General features: G+C 34.7%; 1 protein-coding gene across 1 annotated transcript in view; it reads left to right on the forward strand.

Annotated features, from left to right (window-relative positions):
- LOC106871994 (eukaryotic translation initiation factor 5B) overlaps positions 1 to 17,219 on the forward strand; it is a 123,670-nt gene that overhangs the window by 80,807 nt on the left and 25,644 nt on the right. Inside the window, exons 14-19 of the mRNA XM_052970563.1 lie at positions 1,924 to 1,985; positions 6,709 to 6,850; positions 7,613 to 7,744; positions 11,747 to 11,929; positions 15,877 to 16,038; positions 16,712 to 16,843. Coding sequence (XP_052826523.1) covers positions 1,924 to 1,985; positions 6,709 to 6,850; positions 7,613 to 7,744; positions 11,747 to 11,929; positions 15,877 to 16,038; positions 16,712 to 16,843 — 813 coding nt within the window. The remainder of the gene's footprint in view (positions 1 to 1,923; positions 1,986 to 6,708; positions 6,851 to 7,612; positions 7,745 to 11,746; positions 11,930 to 15,876; positions 16,039 to 16,711; positions 16,844 to 17,219) is intronic.

Below are 17,219 nucleotides of genomic sequence, written 5' to 3' on the forward strand. Positions count from 1 at the left end.
AAAGAATAAAATAATTTTTAATTTCTTACTCCAGAATTGCTGCTTTCAGTTTCAAATACAGAAATATCAGATTTATTTTTGTACACATGCTATTGTAGTTCACACATACATTTGCTCAATTTCTCCATATTTTCTGTTGAAAGGCCCTCAAATTCAGAATCACTGCTTGATAGCATGAAACTGTTATCCATTTTAAAAGTTGAAAAAAAATCGCCACAGAAAAAAAAATGTAGAAAAATTCTCCCAAAATTCGCAGAGCTAAGATATCCTGTCAAACAATGTTGGATACTGTCACTCACCTATTTACAAAGTGAAATCATGTGTTTTCACAAATGTACTGAGATTTGTGCTGAAATTCACATTTAATTATTAATGGGTTCACTCAACTGGATTTTTCATCTGGGTTAGTATTGGAAGGGTTAATTGAAGACAATGTGAATAAGTATTACATTTTACAAAGTAATCTGAATGCTAAATGGTTTAGACCAGGGGTAGGAAAACATTTTAGTGTGGTGGGCAAAAATTTCCAAAGAAAAAGGTCCACGGGCAGATCACAAGTATATATCTAGGTACAGTTCAATATACATTAATAAAGATAAGTTTAATACGTTAAATTAACACGTAACATCTTCATTAACGCCACTGAATTTAAGACGTTTATATTACTTATGAGGCATTTCATATTTTTCAGCTAGAGTGTAGTTGGGTCTGAAGGGGTGGTACAAACCTAGCAATATGTGTTTTATAGTGAAAACAATATTTCTATTCAAATGGCAATTACCAAATCATTTTCTGTTCAAGTCTAACCGTTTTAAGTCATAGTGGAAACATAACCTATGTCGCAAATAAGTATGCGAATATTGTATAAATTTTATAATTGAAAAATTTAGTATATTTTGTACATACAAGAATATATTTGATCATAGGCTTACTCAGTACGGACTAACTTGGTTTTAAGCATGTCAGTTCCAAGTTTTTTAAAATGCTTGTTGGTTATAATAATTTACTAATAATAGTTATTTTAATCTCTAGTTTGATGAACCAAAAGCTTTGTCCTATTGCCTAACTGCTGAAGAAATTTCCCTTTTGTTTTGTTAGTTCTTCTGTTCTGAGTCCCTGAGCAGTAACTGCTAACTTGAATTCACTGAGAAGTATTGTTAACTAAGTTTGATTTTTTTTCTTCTTCATTATTGTGGCAAGCTCCCTTGTCGAAGCCAACAATGTTTTGAGAGAAACTGGCTAACATCCAATACACAAGTAATCCAAATAGACTCAAGTCAAATTCATAAAGTATGAAGACAAATTTTCTGACAAAGTTTGTTACATAAAGTAATTCATAATACAAATACTACTTTTGCCAACTTAAATTAAAAGAAAGATTGAACTATGCTACAATATGACCATAATGTATGCTCTGAACCTGAAAAGACCCTTTGTATTTAACTGCCACTGTCTGCTTTTCGTTGAGAGCAAGTAAATTCTTCATTAAGAAGTCTGTGAGCTTGTTGACCTACTGATATGTTGAGCTGTATTCACTAAGTCAATCCTTGGCAGAAACTGATCAGTGAATATCAGTAAGGTTTGAAAATGCTTTGTTGCATTAATGCCTGCCATCTTCAGAGTTGCAACATATTGCCTATAAAAGCCTTGTACCCATTTTTTTTTTTTAATGTTGCTTGATTCTAAAAAATGTAGCATTTGGAATTAGTGAGCTAAGGTAATACATTAAATGGTAATTTCAAAATATTTGTGTTTAAAAAATTATATCATTATGGCATTCATTACTTACTTTGCAGAAGTATTTCTGAAAATTCCAAAATTCTGTTTCCTTAGGAATTGATTTAAATATTTCTATGATAATTACTGCTCAGTTGAAATTTATTTTATTACTCTATGAATTTCTCTTTTATTACTGAATTTCAGAAACCGCCTTTAAAGTTACCAGGTTTGTTGATTATAGATACACCTGGTCATGAATCATTTAGGTAAGTTGAAATATAGATTTATATTTAACTGCCATAATGCTAATGATATTACATTTAAGTTTAAAACAAAGAATAAAACTAAATTTATCAAATTTGATTTGAGAAAATCCTAGGCAATTTTACTATCTTGACTAAAAGTAGACTATAATGTTGTTTGGGCTAAATTTGACAGTATGCATAAAAGGAAAAGAAAACAATATTTCATACAAAAATAAAAGTATTATTTTAAAAAATCAAAAATTATCAGCTAAATTATTGCTGAGAGATAATAGTTAGCTCAAAGTAGCCACCCTCAGCTTCAACCATGACCCCAAGAGAGGTTCGGAACCTTGCACATGCAATCCTCACTGTGTCCTGAAGAAGACCTTCAAACACATCCTTGATCTTGGCCATCAGCTCAGCCTTGGTGCTGCACACAAAGTGGTTGGTGTCTCTCAAATGTGCCCCACACAGTAATCCATGGGTCTACTATCGGGGGAATTAGAAGGCCAGAGATTGAGGCTGGTGAAATCATAGAAATTCTCCAACCACCACTTGACTCTTTGTGGAGGTATGGCGAGGTGCTGAATCCTGCTGCCACACACATGGCCTTTCAACAGCAATTGTCTCCACCCAGGGTTTGACCAAAGTCTCCAGTAGCTTTACATAGCCATCTTGACTGAGCCTGAGGCTCTGCTCAAAGATGTGGGGCAGCATGACGTCGCCTTCACTGGAGACATACTTAAAGACTATCACTGTTTGGGAGAACTTGGTTTTTATGATGTCCATGTCACATCTTACAACCTCTAAAGTATTCCCAGAGCATTGGCAGCAGTCAGAATCTCAGCATTTTGATACCCAGCATGAATCATCTTGAAACAGGTAACTCTTTTCCAATATTCAGATGGCTTCTAGTCCTTGATGTCAGCTAACTTTTTTTCCATTACAATTTTAATCTTTATGCTTTCCAATGCTATTGACTGTTCATCAATGTATCAAACTTTCCTAAAAAATGGAGACATAAATAGTCAGCAAATTCCTGAACACACTGTATATCACTTTCATTTTCATTAAATCTGTATTTAACTCATTTGATATCAATTTCTTGCAATTAGATCTCGTATTATAGCCTTCTGCACTATAATGTTAAGTTAATATTCAGTTGACAACTAAACCATTATCTTGAATGGTGTCTGCTAAAATTCTAATGGTCCTGTGATAGTTGCATATAAGAGTGAAACAACTGTTCCTTTTGGCACTAGGTGGTAATATGTCAAAATCTCTAGTAATGGAGGAAAATATAGATCAGTATTTTTTGGTTTAGAGATTCAAAAAATAATAAAAGAACTAGAAATGCTGAAGAATTAGGCTCAATGTTGTAGAAGTTGGAGGCAATCTAAGCTTTTATGCATGCATATCAGTTTATACATATTAATAAGACCGAGATAATTTTTTTTTATAAAGGCACTTGTCATCCATATTTCCATACTTGCATGGGTGGGATCTTCAGTCAGAGTGAATACTTTTATAGCAGTTCCTATCATCAGACACCCAAATTATGAAATAACTATTTGCTAGTCAAGCCAACTGAATTATAATAAGAAGAATATCAAATTGGCTAACTTGGAAGAATAGACAAAATTTGTTAATTGTTTTACAAGACACTTCTGGTTTTGTAATAACAATCAACACATTCAATATGACATTTGTTAATAGTTCCTGCAACATCATCAATGAAATTTAACTTATATTTACAAGGGTGGGTTGGAAAATTCATAGGTTGACTATGGAGGAGTGATGCAAGAACTGAGAAATCTTGCATGCATTAATTTCAGCTCTCCTTATTAATAACTACATTGTTTCATTCCAGGTAAACTGACATCTGACTGTTCAAAGAAGATTTCGCAAGTAACTAGTAGTGACTTCTCTTGGAAATAAACAAAATTTGACATCTTGGTGTTATCAAGTACCCTCAGACAAAGGATTTATTTCCCCAGGGACATTCATGTTGGCATCATCATCATCGTTTAATGTCTGCTTTCCATGCTGGCATGGGTTGGACGGTTTCACTGGGGACTGCTGAGCCAGATGGCTGCACCAGGCTCCAATCTGATCTGGCAGAGTTTCTACAGCTGGATGCCCTTCCTAATGCCAACCACTCTGAGAGTGTAGTAGGTGCTTTTACATGCCACCTGCATGAGGGCCAGTCAGGCGGTACTGACAATGGCCACACTCAAATGGTGTTTTTATATGTCACCTGCACAGAAGCCAGTCCAGCGGCACTGGCAACGCCCTTGCTCGGATGTTGTTTTCCACATACCACTGGCACAAGTGCCAGTAAGGCAATGTTGGTAACGATCACACTCGAATGGTGCTTTTTACATGCCACCGGCACGGGGCCAGTCAGCGGCCTTGGCAACGATCACGCTCGGAGGGTGCTCTTAGTGCTCCACTAACACGGATGCCAGTCATGCGGTGCTGTCATTGAATTTGATTTCGATTTCACTTGCCTCAACAGGTCTTCACAAGCAGAGTTTAGTGTCCAATGAAAGAAAGACAGGTACGCCTAAGTGGGCTGGTTACACCACTGGCATAGGCCACAGGTTATGGTCCCACTTGGCTTGCCGGGTTTTCTCAAGCACAGCATATTTTCCAAATGTCTCGGTCACTAGTCATTGCCTCAGTGAGGCCGAATGTTCGAAGGTCATGCTTCACCACCTCATCCCAGGTCTCCCTGGGTTTACCTCTTCCACAGTTTCCCTCAACCGCTCAGGTGTGACACTTTTTCACACAGTTATCCTCATCCACTCGTACCACATGACCATACTAACGCAGTCGTCTCTTGCACAACACATCTGATGCTTCTTATGTTTAAGTTTTCTCTCAAGGTACTTATACTCTGTCGAGTATACACACTGACATTACACATCCAGCAGAGCATACTGGCTTCGTTTCTTGCAAGCTTACGCCTGTTCTCAGCAGTCACGGCCCATGTTTCACTGCCATGTAGCATGGCTGTTCGTACACATGCGTCATGCAGTCTACCTTTTACTCTGAGTGAGAGGCCTTTGTCACCAGCAGAGGTAGGAGTTGTCTGAACTTTGCCCAGGCTATTCTTATTCTAGCAGCTACACTTTCAGAGCACCGACCCCCACTACTAACTTGGTCACCTAGGTAACGGAAGCTTTCAACTACTTCTAGTTTTTCTCCCTGGAATGTGGCAGAAGTTGAAGTTGTTCTCTGCACATTTTCAATGTTTATTGCTCCTGAGCATCTGCCACATACAAAAACTATCTTCCTAGGGTACGACACTCCAGCTTTATCAACAGTGCAGAAGTGGACAGCCTAATTTGGAGGGGAAGGGAGAGTCTTGAAGACGACCCAAGGTTTTGGCATATGTTAAATTTCATTGCAAAGACTTTACACTTTGTCCAGTGAGTTTCATGACAGTTTTTGATGTCTAGAGAAGTGTACAAATGAAATCACATTATTATTGACATAGTAACATAAATTATATTGGACTGTTTTGAGCACTTTGGCAGCATGCAGTCTACTATAATTTTGGGTGTTTCATTTTGGTAAGCTAATTGATAATAAAACGTCTACATAATATACTCTAAATGAGTGCATGATTTCTTGAGTGGAATGTGCAAACACAATTACTGAAAATTTATAGAAGCTGAAAAGATATAAGAGTGTTTTTAATATTGTTAATAATGAGTGAGGAAAATGTTCTTTCCTATTCTATTCTCATATCAATTAGTAATGGAAGTAAAATATTGCAATAGTTAAAGATTAAGTTGGAATATTCTGTCTAATGTGTAATGTGAATTAAGATGAAATGAAAAAAGTAAAGAACAATCAAATGAAGTACTTTATAAGTTAAAGAGAGCAATTCTATTATTTTGATCTATCTTTACTATTTTGTAAAATGTAAGATTTCATTCATGCAAAACCCTTCATATAAATCTTAAATAACCTAACAATTGTTTTCATTTAGTTTACTCCAAACAAAATTTTACTCTTATAATTTAGTAATATATTTGAAGTTTTAATTTCAATTTACTCACTAACAATGAAAATGCTATAGCTTGAAAATTTAAACACTTGGTTGAAAATTAGTATTGCAGAGATGATATATTTGCTGTTGATTTTTTTGGCCAATAGGATAAAAGCTTTTTCACCAATGGGATCCAAGCACTGCAACACAGATGTAAGTATGTGGACTGCAAGGGGGACCATTTTGTAAAATAAACCTCATTCGGTCACATTCCATGGGAGTATCTTGGTCAGCCTATGAACTTTTCAGCCAACCCTTTTATTGGAAATAAACAAAATTTGACATCATGGCGTTACCAAATACCTGCAGAAAAAGAGTTTAGCCCCCAAGGACATTCATGTTGACATGGTTGCTACATTAAGGTATGACACTCCAGCTTTATCAACAATGCAGAAATGGACAGCTGAATTTAGTAGGGGAAGGGAGAGTCTTGAAGATGACCCAAGGTTTTGGTGTCCTGCAACTGCTACCATTAAGGAAAACATTGATTGTGTTCATGACATAGTGATGGATGACAGGCAATTGACTGTAAATTAAATAGCCAATGTTATTAGCATATCTTACTTAAAATGAATTATAGCCATATAAAATGATAAAGTGCAAATATATATGTCTTAGATTAGTTCAAGCAATTAAATTTGTTTTTCACATCAGATGAAAAATTTGTTTTATTTTATTCTTCAGCAATCTTCGGTCTCGAGGCTCTTCATTGTGTGATATAGCAATTCTTGTAGTAGATATTATGCATGGTCTTGAACCACAAACAATTGAGTCCATAAACCTGCTTAAAGCCAGAAAAACCCCTTTTGTTATTGCATTAAACAAGGTAAGATTGTAAAAATATACTATCAATAAATATGTTCCACTGTTAGTTTTAATAGTATTGTCATTGCATTATTAATTTCTCTACTTTTAACTTACTGTATATATTGCTATCATCATTATTTTAATGCTTAGTTTTTTTCATGTTCCCATGGATGAAATGACTTGTTGAGGCAAATTTTCTATAGAAGGATACTCTTGTTGCCAACTTGTACCTGTTCCTGGGCAAGCTAATATTTTTCACTAGGATGTATATTATCTGAAAACTTGAAACAACACTGATTTTTTTTGTGTGTGTGTATGTGTTTACTTATGAATATATCTTAATCTTTTAATGTCTGTCTTCCATATTGGCATGGGTTGGATGGTTTGATAGGATCTGATGGTCAGAGGGCTGTGCTATCTTACAACATCTGCTTTGACATGGTTTCTATGGCTGGGTGCTTTTTATGTGACAACAGTACTACTGAGGATGCCATGCATACAAATTTTGAGTACTGAAATATCACTACACTTGTTTAATATCATATTTAACACTGTCAATGTTCTGTATTACATTGTATTTGTATCTGTTGTTTAAAATTCATTTGCAGCTTACCTCAATTTTTGATCTTTGATTTGTAAAACATCTCTGCTTTAAATTAAATTATCTTACTAATCAAAGCACAGTGGATTACCAATTAATCAATGCTAACATTAGTTTACATTACAAAAAATTTTATTTCAATATACTGTTGACCAGCAATATTTTTCTTTACTCCCTCAGATTGACAGATTATTTCAGTGGAAGACATCACCACAAACTGATGTTTCTGTTACAATCAAAAAACAAAATACTAACACTAAAGTAGAATTTGAGGAACGAAGTAAAGAAAGTATTCTTCAAATTTCAGAACAGGTTGGTTTGTGATTTATTTCCTAATTCATAGTGTAAGATTTTTAGGTGCTTAATGATAGTTGCAAAGATTATCAATTCAAATGCTTCCACTATTATTGCATTGGGACCTTAAGCAAGATACATTTGACTCTGCTTTAGTCTACTTGGTTGTGTAACATTTCAACAAATTTGTTGGGAATATAAGTGATAAAATAAGTTGTCAAGTAAACTGTATATACTAATGAATATTATAAGAAAATATATTTCTCAAACGCGTGATAATGCTATAAATAGCGTGATCAGGATAAATTATCCATATATTGCAGAAAAATACGTTACTGGCCAGCCATGAGACTCGAACTCACATCTCTGTGATTACGCGTCAAGTGTTTTACCATTAAACTAAACTGCCCAGCAACGAATTCTTCTGCAATTTTAGAACTTATAAATTTAGCTTCATAAGACGCTAACGTTAAATTCAACTTTACGATGAAAGTAAACAAAGTTTGTTCTTTTTTAGAAGCGTTGAGATGTATTGTAAGAATGCTATTTATAGCATTATCACGCGTTTGAGAAATAAATTTATTTCTGTTCTTACAATACATCTCAACGCTTCTAAAAAAGAACAAGCTTTGTTTGTTTACTTTCATCGTAAAGTTGAATATAAGAAAATAAATGTTAGCTTCATTTGTTTTTGTTTTTTTTTCTTACTATGAAAGATGCAAATGTACTGCCAGACTTTGGTTGTTATTGCTCAGTGTGCCTTCATATAATTTTTCTTGATTGTATTTTGCCTCTGATTAGCTGACGTTAGGCTTAATGAAGTAAATTTTGTGGAAGCTCTTCATTAAGCTTACAACTTCTGATTAAGTGTAGCGTAGAGTATTTAAATATAATTATGTGTCCAATTTTTTCAATGGTATGTGATTCTTCAGCCAAGCTACATTAAAATGCAGAATGATATTAGATGCAGTTTAAGTACCTCTAACCAAGAATTAAAACTAATTTGCTAATTTGACTAGGCTCACTGGAAGCTAAATAATATATGATGCTAGTGAGACATTGAAATTTAAGTGAACATTTGTTGGTATCTTTAAAATGTCTTGAAAAATATATTGGGTTTTAGACATAGCAATTCATTATTCAAATTTTGTGTGTGCAGTTTGGTATTAATGGGATAATGCTTGCTGTTTCTGGCAGCTACTAATTAGTATACTATCTTCAAAAGACAAAAGTGCATTATTATGGAGATTATCTGTGTATATAACACCAAGAATGTCTGTATATGTGAATCCCTAAAACTCGAGAACTACCCAACCGATTTCATTCAAATTTTACACATGCATTACTTAGGGTCCATGGAGTATCATGGGCCAAAAACTTTCAACTTCTTGCCTAATGCGGGCCTGGAGCAATCTTTTAGATTGGCTTAGTATTCATCATCATCGTTTAGCGTACGCTTTCCATGCTAGCATGGGTTGGACAATTTAACTGAGGACTGGCGAACCAGATGGCTGCACCAGGCTCCGATCTGATCTGGCAGAGATTCTACAGCTGGATGCCCTTCCTAACACCAACCACTCCAAGAGTGTAGCAGGTACTTTTACGTGCCACCGGCACCGGAGCCAGTCAGGCGGTACTGGCAACGGCCACACTCAAGTGGTGTTTTGTGCCACCTGCACAGCAGCCAGTCCAGTGGCACTGGTAACGATCACGCTGGAATGGTGCTTTTTATGTGTCACCAGCATGGAAGCCAGTCAGCTGCTCTGGCAGCGATCACGCTCAGGTGGTGGTCTTAGCGCTCCACTGGCACGGGTGTCAGTCATCGAATTTGCAAATTTGATTTGATTTCAATTTCACTTGCCTCAACTGGTCTTCGCACGCAGTTTAGTGTCCAATGAAGGAAAGGTATGCATAAGTGGGCTGGCTACACCCCTGGCAAAGGCCACAGGTTATGGTCTCATTCGGCTTGTTGGGTCTTCTCACGCACTGCATATTTCCAAAGATCTCAGACACTAGTCAGGTCTCAGTCTGTCAATAGTAATAAAATAAGATCTGTATTGTAATGTGATATAATATTGTTTCACTTTTAATTCTAATGTGATAATACTAAGATCATCTTATTTTACACATCAACCGTTCAATTACCAGTTAATAATTATCGCAGCAGTTGCAAGGTATTTACAGTTACATATTAACCCTTAAATTAACATTTAATACATGTACTTAATCTATATATAAAAAATTTTTTGTCTCTCTGTCTGTTCCCAATGCATTCTCAAACGGTTCCACCAAATCAAATTTTACAAGGTAATAGTATCACATTCCATGAGTGTCAACATAATTTTTCTTTCATTTCCATTAAAACAATATAATATTTTATAGAGATAATCTTTCTATAGTCAAATGTAGTACAGGATATTTTATACCACGACTACAATGACAATGTCACATTTTGTATATGAGTGTGTATGTGTTTGAGTGTACATGTGTCTATCAGTGTGTACGTGTTTCCATGTTCACCAACAACATCACATTTTGTATATATATGAGTGTGTGTGCATTTCTGCATTAGGTACATTATTCAACACACACTCACATCTACATATACATATATGATGACTGACGTGTGTATTACTATATGTATGTGACTGTATGTGTGTGTATCGTCATATTTTCTATATGTATGTGTGTCCGCTATGTACGTTATTAAATACACATATATCTACACCTGTACATATGTGATGAGAATGGCTAGAGGTGAAACTCTTGATAAAAAACTATTATGTGGCAGGTTCAAGGTATATAAAAATATACATCTACCATTCAGTTAATAGTTTATAATTATCACAGCAGTTGTAAGGTATTTACAATTTGCTTGTATTTGGTTAATTTACACTGCATTCTATGTTCATAATTTTTTTGTTTAAAATATTGAAAGAATATGCCATCAAAGAAAAAACCTCCCTCTAGAAACACCTGTAAAGCAAGGAGGAGTGCAGAAAATCAAGGCGTAGAGTCTCAGGAGATAAGAGACATGAGACTTTCTCAAGATCAGCAAAGGCATGCTGCAGCACATCAGATGGAGTCTCAATACAGAAGGGACATGACACTTCCCAAAGATCTCCAGACACGTCAAGCAGACTTTCTCAACATCAACAAAAGCATACTGCAACACGTCTGATGGAGTCCCAAGACAGAAGGGAGATGAGACTTTCCTCAAGATCAGCAAAGGCATGCTGCAACACTTAATGCTGAATCATTAAAACAACATTTAGCATGCCAGATTACACAGAGGTCCAATAGAAAAGCTCTCAGAAACAGATCATGTACAAATTCGTTCTTCACAACACTGAGAGCTGCTTTCAGATATGATACATCCCATTCTTGTAAAAATGATAATTCTGTCCAAATTGGTGTGCTAAACTCAAATTGTCGTTTATGCAAAGCTTTAAAATTTACTCCACAAATGTTTTATTGTCAATGCTGCACTTTCCTGTGTCACCTGTTTCAACATAACTAGTATATATATATATATATATATATATATATATATATATATACACACACACACACACACACAAACTATACCATTTTAATCCAGAGCAATGCCAGGTATCTCTGCTAGTTTGATATAAAATGTAGTTGAGAAATAAATGCTTGGGTTGGTTTAATAAAATTAATATTTTTTGAAAACTGTACTTTGAATTGAAAGTTAAGATGTATTTCTGGTTTGGTAGCTCATTTTAAAGATGTATTTGAATTTTTAATAGTATTTTGATTGCTCTAATATGAAAGGACATAAATATTATGACAATCTCTTATATATGGCTATTATTATTTTTTTTTATGTTAGAAACTAGATACTTTTATTGTTAGTTGATTTGGAAAAATAATTCTTACAATATTGTAGTATTGTCTGTTAAGAGTAAGCTAGTTTGTGAAATGTAATAATATGGATTGGCTATTTTGAAAAGATTGTAATATTTCCATTTACTTACATTTCTTCAAATCTTTTTATAGGGCCTTAATGCTGCTCTCTTTTATGAAAATACAAATGTTCGTGAATATATAAATGTTGTACCAACTTCAGCTCACACTGGTGATGGAATGGGTAATTTGATAGCAACAATATGTGAGCTAACTCAGAGCCTATTGGCAAAACGGATCTCCTATAGTGAAGAATTACATGCAACCGTTATGGAAGTAAGTATTATTTTCATAAGCTATCTTGTATTGTAGATTACAAGTTGTTCAGTTTCACTTCAGAAACCCATTTATTTCAGAATTGGTTGCTATAAAGAGGAATTGATGAAAATAAAAGTGAACTTAGTCAGTGAAACCTTATTCAATTTTATGTCAGTCACTGGTAGCAAAAGAACATCAACTCTAATCATTAATATCTCACTCCACTGTTCCAGTGTCAAGAGTGAAGCAACACAAAATTGCAACATTTCTGCAAATGAAAATAAACAGTTCCCATCAGCATCTACTAATGATGTTTTGAGATTTTGCTCAGTGTATAAGAATGTTGTTTTCTCTGTTACAAATCTGGTTCCTTATAAAATTGTATTTTGACTAGATTCAAACTTCTTGTCACTCATTTCATCCACCAGCTCAGCAAAATTTACACTTTTTAATTTTCTTAGTTATTAAGGAAATTAACATCAGATGTACATATTTACTATTAATGTCCTCAAACAATTACATTAATAATTTCTTTCTCTTTAAAGTCTCTTTGAAAATATTCAACTAAAAATTTCGTCTTCCACATAAAAAGTCTTAAGTGATACTAACTTACAAACAGCACCTCTATTTCTACTTGATCAGGGTTGATCTGATACAGAACAAATTTCATTTAATTGTTATACTCAGCTCTTTGTGCTCCACCATGCAAAAGGTTAGCAACTGATCAAGTCTAAAGTATTTGGAATATTATCATTTGTGATGTAGTTTTTACAATGTTACATGTGTGGTTGCCATGAGACTATGAGAAGCACTATTTATTAGCAAATTGGGCCTTGATGTTCATGGTTAGAGTGGTTTGTTTCCTTGATAATATGTGGTGATTATTGCTATTGTTTGTTTAAAAAACAAAACAAATTTGTTATTTTCCATTAATAGATGTTCACAAAGTGAGCAGTAAACCTGTAGAAGTACTGTGAATCTAGTGTGAAATGTTTAAGCTGTTTGTGCATGATGCTTGGTGTGTAGATAAGGAGAAAGGAAGTGTCATCTGCTCAAACATAGTAGTGTGTGTTGTAGGTAACATCAAGTAGTTTTTAGTATACAGAAGGAAGACTAAGAGTCACAGCCAGATTTTACAGAAAACCAGACTTGATAAGTATGAGTTAGAGAAGGCCTTGTTTGCACACATCACAATAACATAAGGAATAAGAGTTGGATGTTGTCCATAGGCAAGTAACTAAGATTCTTTTACAAGGCTTCTCTGTTGTCAAGGGAACAACATTGCTTTTTCCAATGTTCTCAGGAACATGGAATCAAATCTATTGAAGTCATATTGGGTGGTCACTGAGATGGAAGAGAAATTGAGGAATGATGATGCTTTCACCACTTTTGAGGTGTTGCATGTGAAAGCTGTATGTTGAAGATATCAGAGTCAAGGTGGTTATTCTGTTTGGAGGAATAGGACATACAGTAATGTGTCTCTAAAGATTGTCCGATTCCTGTAGAGGGGTGGAGTTTGGCAGGGTGGAAAACTGTTTTGAGGTTTGACATGACAACTAGTCACCTTGTTGGACTGGAGTTATTGGAAACATTTTTGCAAATAGGGAAGTAGAGTTTGGGAAGTGTTTAATTGGGTGTAGTTTGAGGCAAAACAGGCTCCCAATGTAAATGCATTTCCAGCAGGCATACTGTTAATAGGATGGTAGGTTGGAAGGTTTAAAATCTTTCAATATTGTCTTCATATGTAAATGACTAGAATAAACTAGAGTTAAAATGTTTTGGTACTTTGTAGGTACAGGCATGGCTATGGTATAAAACCTTCTTCTTCTTAACCATGTAGTTTCAGGGTTAGTCCCATTGCAGTTGCACCTTGGGCAAGTGTCTTCTAAAGTAGCCCTGAGCCAACTAAAGCTTTGTGAGTGGATTTGGGAGACAAAAATTCTGCGAAGCCTGTTGTGTGAGTGTTTGTTGCTTACTTGTCTTGACATCATATGATAGTTGTAAGCCAGCATTATCATTATACAAGCAAGGTTTATTTAAAATCTTCCATGAAAATCTCTCATCTTGGAGGAATATTATCTTGTTTGGAAACTGGTAAGGGCTTCTAGCCATAGAAAATCTGTCTTACTGAATTCTGTCTGACCCATGTTCAGTCTCACTATGGGGCACCTTGGGAAAGAGCTTTCAACTATAGCCCCAGACTGACTAAACCCTTATGAATAGATTTGGTAAACAAACTGGAAGAATATCATGTGTAGATATGTGAATATACATATATGGACAAGTGTGTTTGTTTACATCTGTAATCACTTGTCTGAAAGTGCAGTGGCTGGTGGTGTTGTCAGTTTGTCCTGTTAACATGTCGTTTGGGCATTTTTGTGCCTTTGAAGCCATGTTGGAATAAGTGATCTCTTACTTGAAAATAGATAAGAGTTGGTGTTAGGAAGGAGATCTAGCTGTTAAATAACATATTTAACACGTACAAGCATGGAAAAACTGATGTAAAATGAGTGAATAAACTGTATTTTCTCTGAATTCCTTTGCACTTTGCACTTAATATGTCTAATAGCCCAGAGGTACTATATTATTTCTTGTTAAAAAAAGAGGTTGTGCACTCAAGAAAAACTCTTAAACACTCAGTTCCTCATCTTTCAATATTGCTAGTCAGTTGTGGTATTTAACAAAAGGTGACATACAATAACAGATATAAATCCCACTTCTAATCAAGACATTACACCATCATTTCAACACATATGTGATGTATGTATTTGTTTTATTAACTTACTTGATAAAGGAGACATGGATTTTGGAAGTTACAGCAGAGAGCAAGTGTAGCAGATTCCTCAGTTCTACAATGGGTAGCCTCTCATGTGGTGCGATAAAAAGAAAATAACAACATACCCAATGATTTTCACTATTGCTAAATGAAAAAAAGTTTATCTACCTGTCTAAAATAGCAGCTAAATCTTCCCCAAATAACATCCTGCTCTCTTAAATGAAAGATAAATTAATCCTACCAACTTTAAATAAAATAATCCTACAAACCATTACTAAAAACACAGAAATTCAGAGATGGAATGCAAACAACTATAGATTTAACTATTGACATTTTATAATCATTAAAATTGAATGAGGAAAAGAAAAATCAAGCTGGTTAAGAATTTAAGTAATATTCTCAGGACTTTTTTTTTTTCTTACTCTAACTACAACTACTGTCTCAAAACATTTCAATCAATAACTTGTTGTTTTACCCCAGTTTAGCCCTGTTCAAAGTGTTTTAGCCATGATCATCCTCTCTTATTTTCAGACAGTATGTCTGAGTACATTATTGAGTGTGTCTTTCCATTTTTAAGATGGTTTGGTATAATTTTAGAGCAATTCAACTACTATTGTTAGCAGGTCAAAAAATTATGCGGAGGCCTTCTACTCATCTGTCTTGTGAGAAATCTAAGTAGTTCATTTCATCGATGCATTTGTTGCTTACAACTGATACATTTAATGAATATCTGCCAGATTTCTTTTGTGTGCTTTTTGTTTTGGCTTGAGTACACTGTATCATGTTCCTACTTCCAGCTTATATATATAACAATATTTGTTAAATTTCATCTCATTTACAACTATACCCTCAAGCTAAGCACTACTGAATATTTTAATGCAGATTTTTTACTTGTCGCTAATAGTGATTTGCAATCTCCTTTATTTATGTGTACATTGAACAAATTATAGTTTATTGCAATTCATCTATTTTCATTGCTCATGTTTAAATTATGTTTATTTACTTTAGTTTTTGTCCATTTGTTTTATAAATGGTTACATCAGATGTAATACTTAAGTTATATAATAATAATAGAATTTGCTATATGAGATAGATAATTGGAGTTTAATTTGGTGACTGAAGAGATTGCAATTAAATTTTTTAAATAATTGGAAGAAAATACTGAAGTGATTTTTGTTGGTTTTCATAGGTGAAAGCTTTACCAGGCATGGGAACCACTATTGATGTTATTCTTGTTAATGGCAAATTAAAAGAAGGGGATACAATTGTTGTAGCTGGTACTGAGGGACCCATTATGACACAAATCAGAGGCTTATTGACACCAGAACCTATGAAGGAGTTACGAGTCAAGGTAAGAGTGTTTTTTAGTTTCTGCCATTCACAGTGATAAATTGTTTAGTCTTTAAGAACTTACAACACAGCTGGACTTAATACCATTTTGGTTATCACCCAACGATACTGTTAACTTGAATGATCTCCCTCAGTATACTTAATTCCTCTAATAATCTAAAACAGTGGATGTCAGGAATGGATAGAGGCAGGAGACTGAATACCTTGCAACTATTAGCCACATCCATGGAATTTGCACTGTGTAGTTTGTCTTTACTACAGTTTACTTCTCCGACCCTGCTAATTTCTCATGTCCCACTCTACGATATTGTGCATGACCTGACATCTCTGTTGCCATTAATCATACTCATTACTGGAAAAACATCTATTTTTCTTATCTGAATAATATACAATGATTTTTATCTTTCAGCCTCTTTGCCTTGGTCTTTCACAGAAGTTTTTTTGTTAGTACTTCTTTTTTGCCTCTGTGTTCCATTGTCTACTAACAAGCAACAATTTAAATGAAACAGTTATATTAACTTCTCCCAGTTACCCCTATATCCTAACATACAGGACTTAATAAGTCACAGTCCTTACAAAGTTTAGGCTACATTTATTAGCTTAGATGTGTTAGAAATTTCCATCTATGTAATTTGATTTTATGTTTTTAATACTTTAAATAAAATATTTTTCAGGCTCAGTATCAGCACCATAAAGAATTAATGGCTGCTCAAGGTGTCAAAATTATGGCCAAGGATTTAGAAAAGGCTCTTGCAGGGTTGCCTTTGTATGTTGCAAAAGATCAAGATGAAATTGACTATTATAAGGTAAAGTAATTATTATATTTCTTCTTAGAGGAGAAGTTTCAGGTGTGGAAGCAAGGTCTAGAATTGAAGGGCCTTAGAGTCAACCTAGCTAAAACCAAAATCCTAATAAGTAGGAAGGTAGATAAAACACAAACCCCTTCAGGTAGATGGCCCTGCTCAGTATGTAGAAAAGGAGTAGGTAGTAACTCTATAAGATGTACCCGGTGCAAGCTATGGACACATAAGAGGTGCAGCAACATCAAAGGCAGGTTAACTAGCAAGTTAGTTTTTGTTTGTGGCAGATGTTCAGGTGCAATAAAGACTGCAAACAAACAGGAAACAACTTCTATCTCATTCCAGGGTGAAAAACTAGAGGTAGTCGATAGCTTCCGCTATC

This window comes from Octopus bimaculoides, chromosome 9 (assembly GCF_001194135.2).
Source record: "Octopus bimaculoides isolate UCB-OBI-ISO-001 chromosome 9, ASM119413v2, whole genome shotgun sequence".
Classification (NCBI taxonomy): domain Eukaryota; kingdom Metazoa; phylum Mollusca; class Cephalopoda; order Octopoda; family Octopodidae; genus Octopus; species Octopus bimaculoides.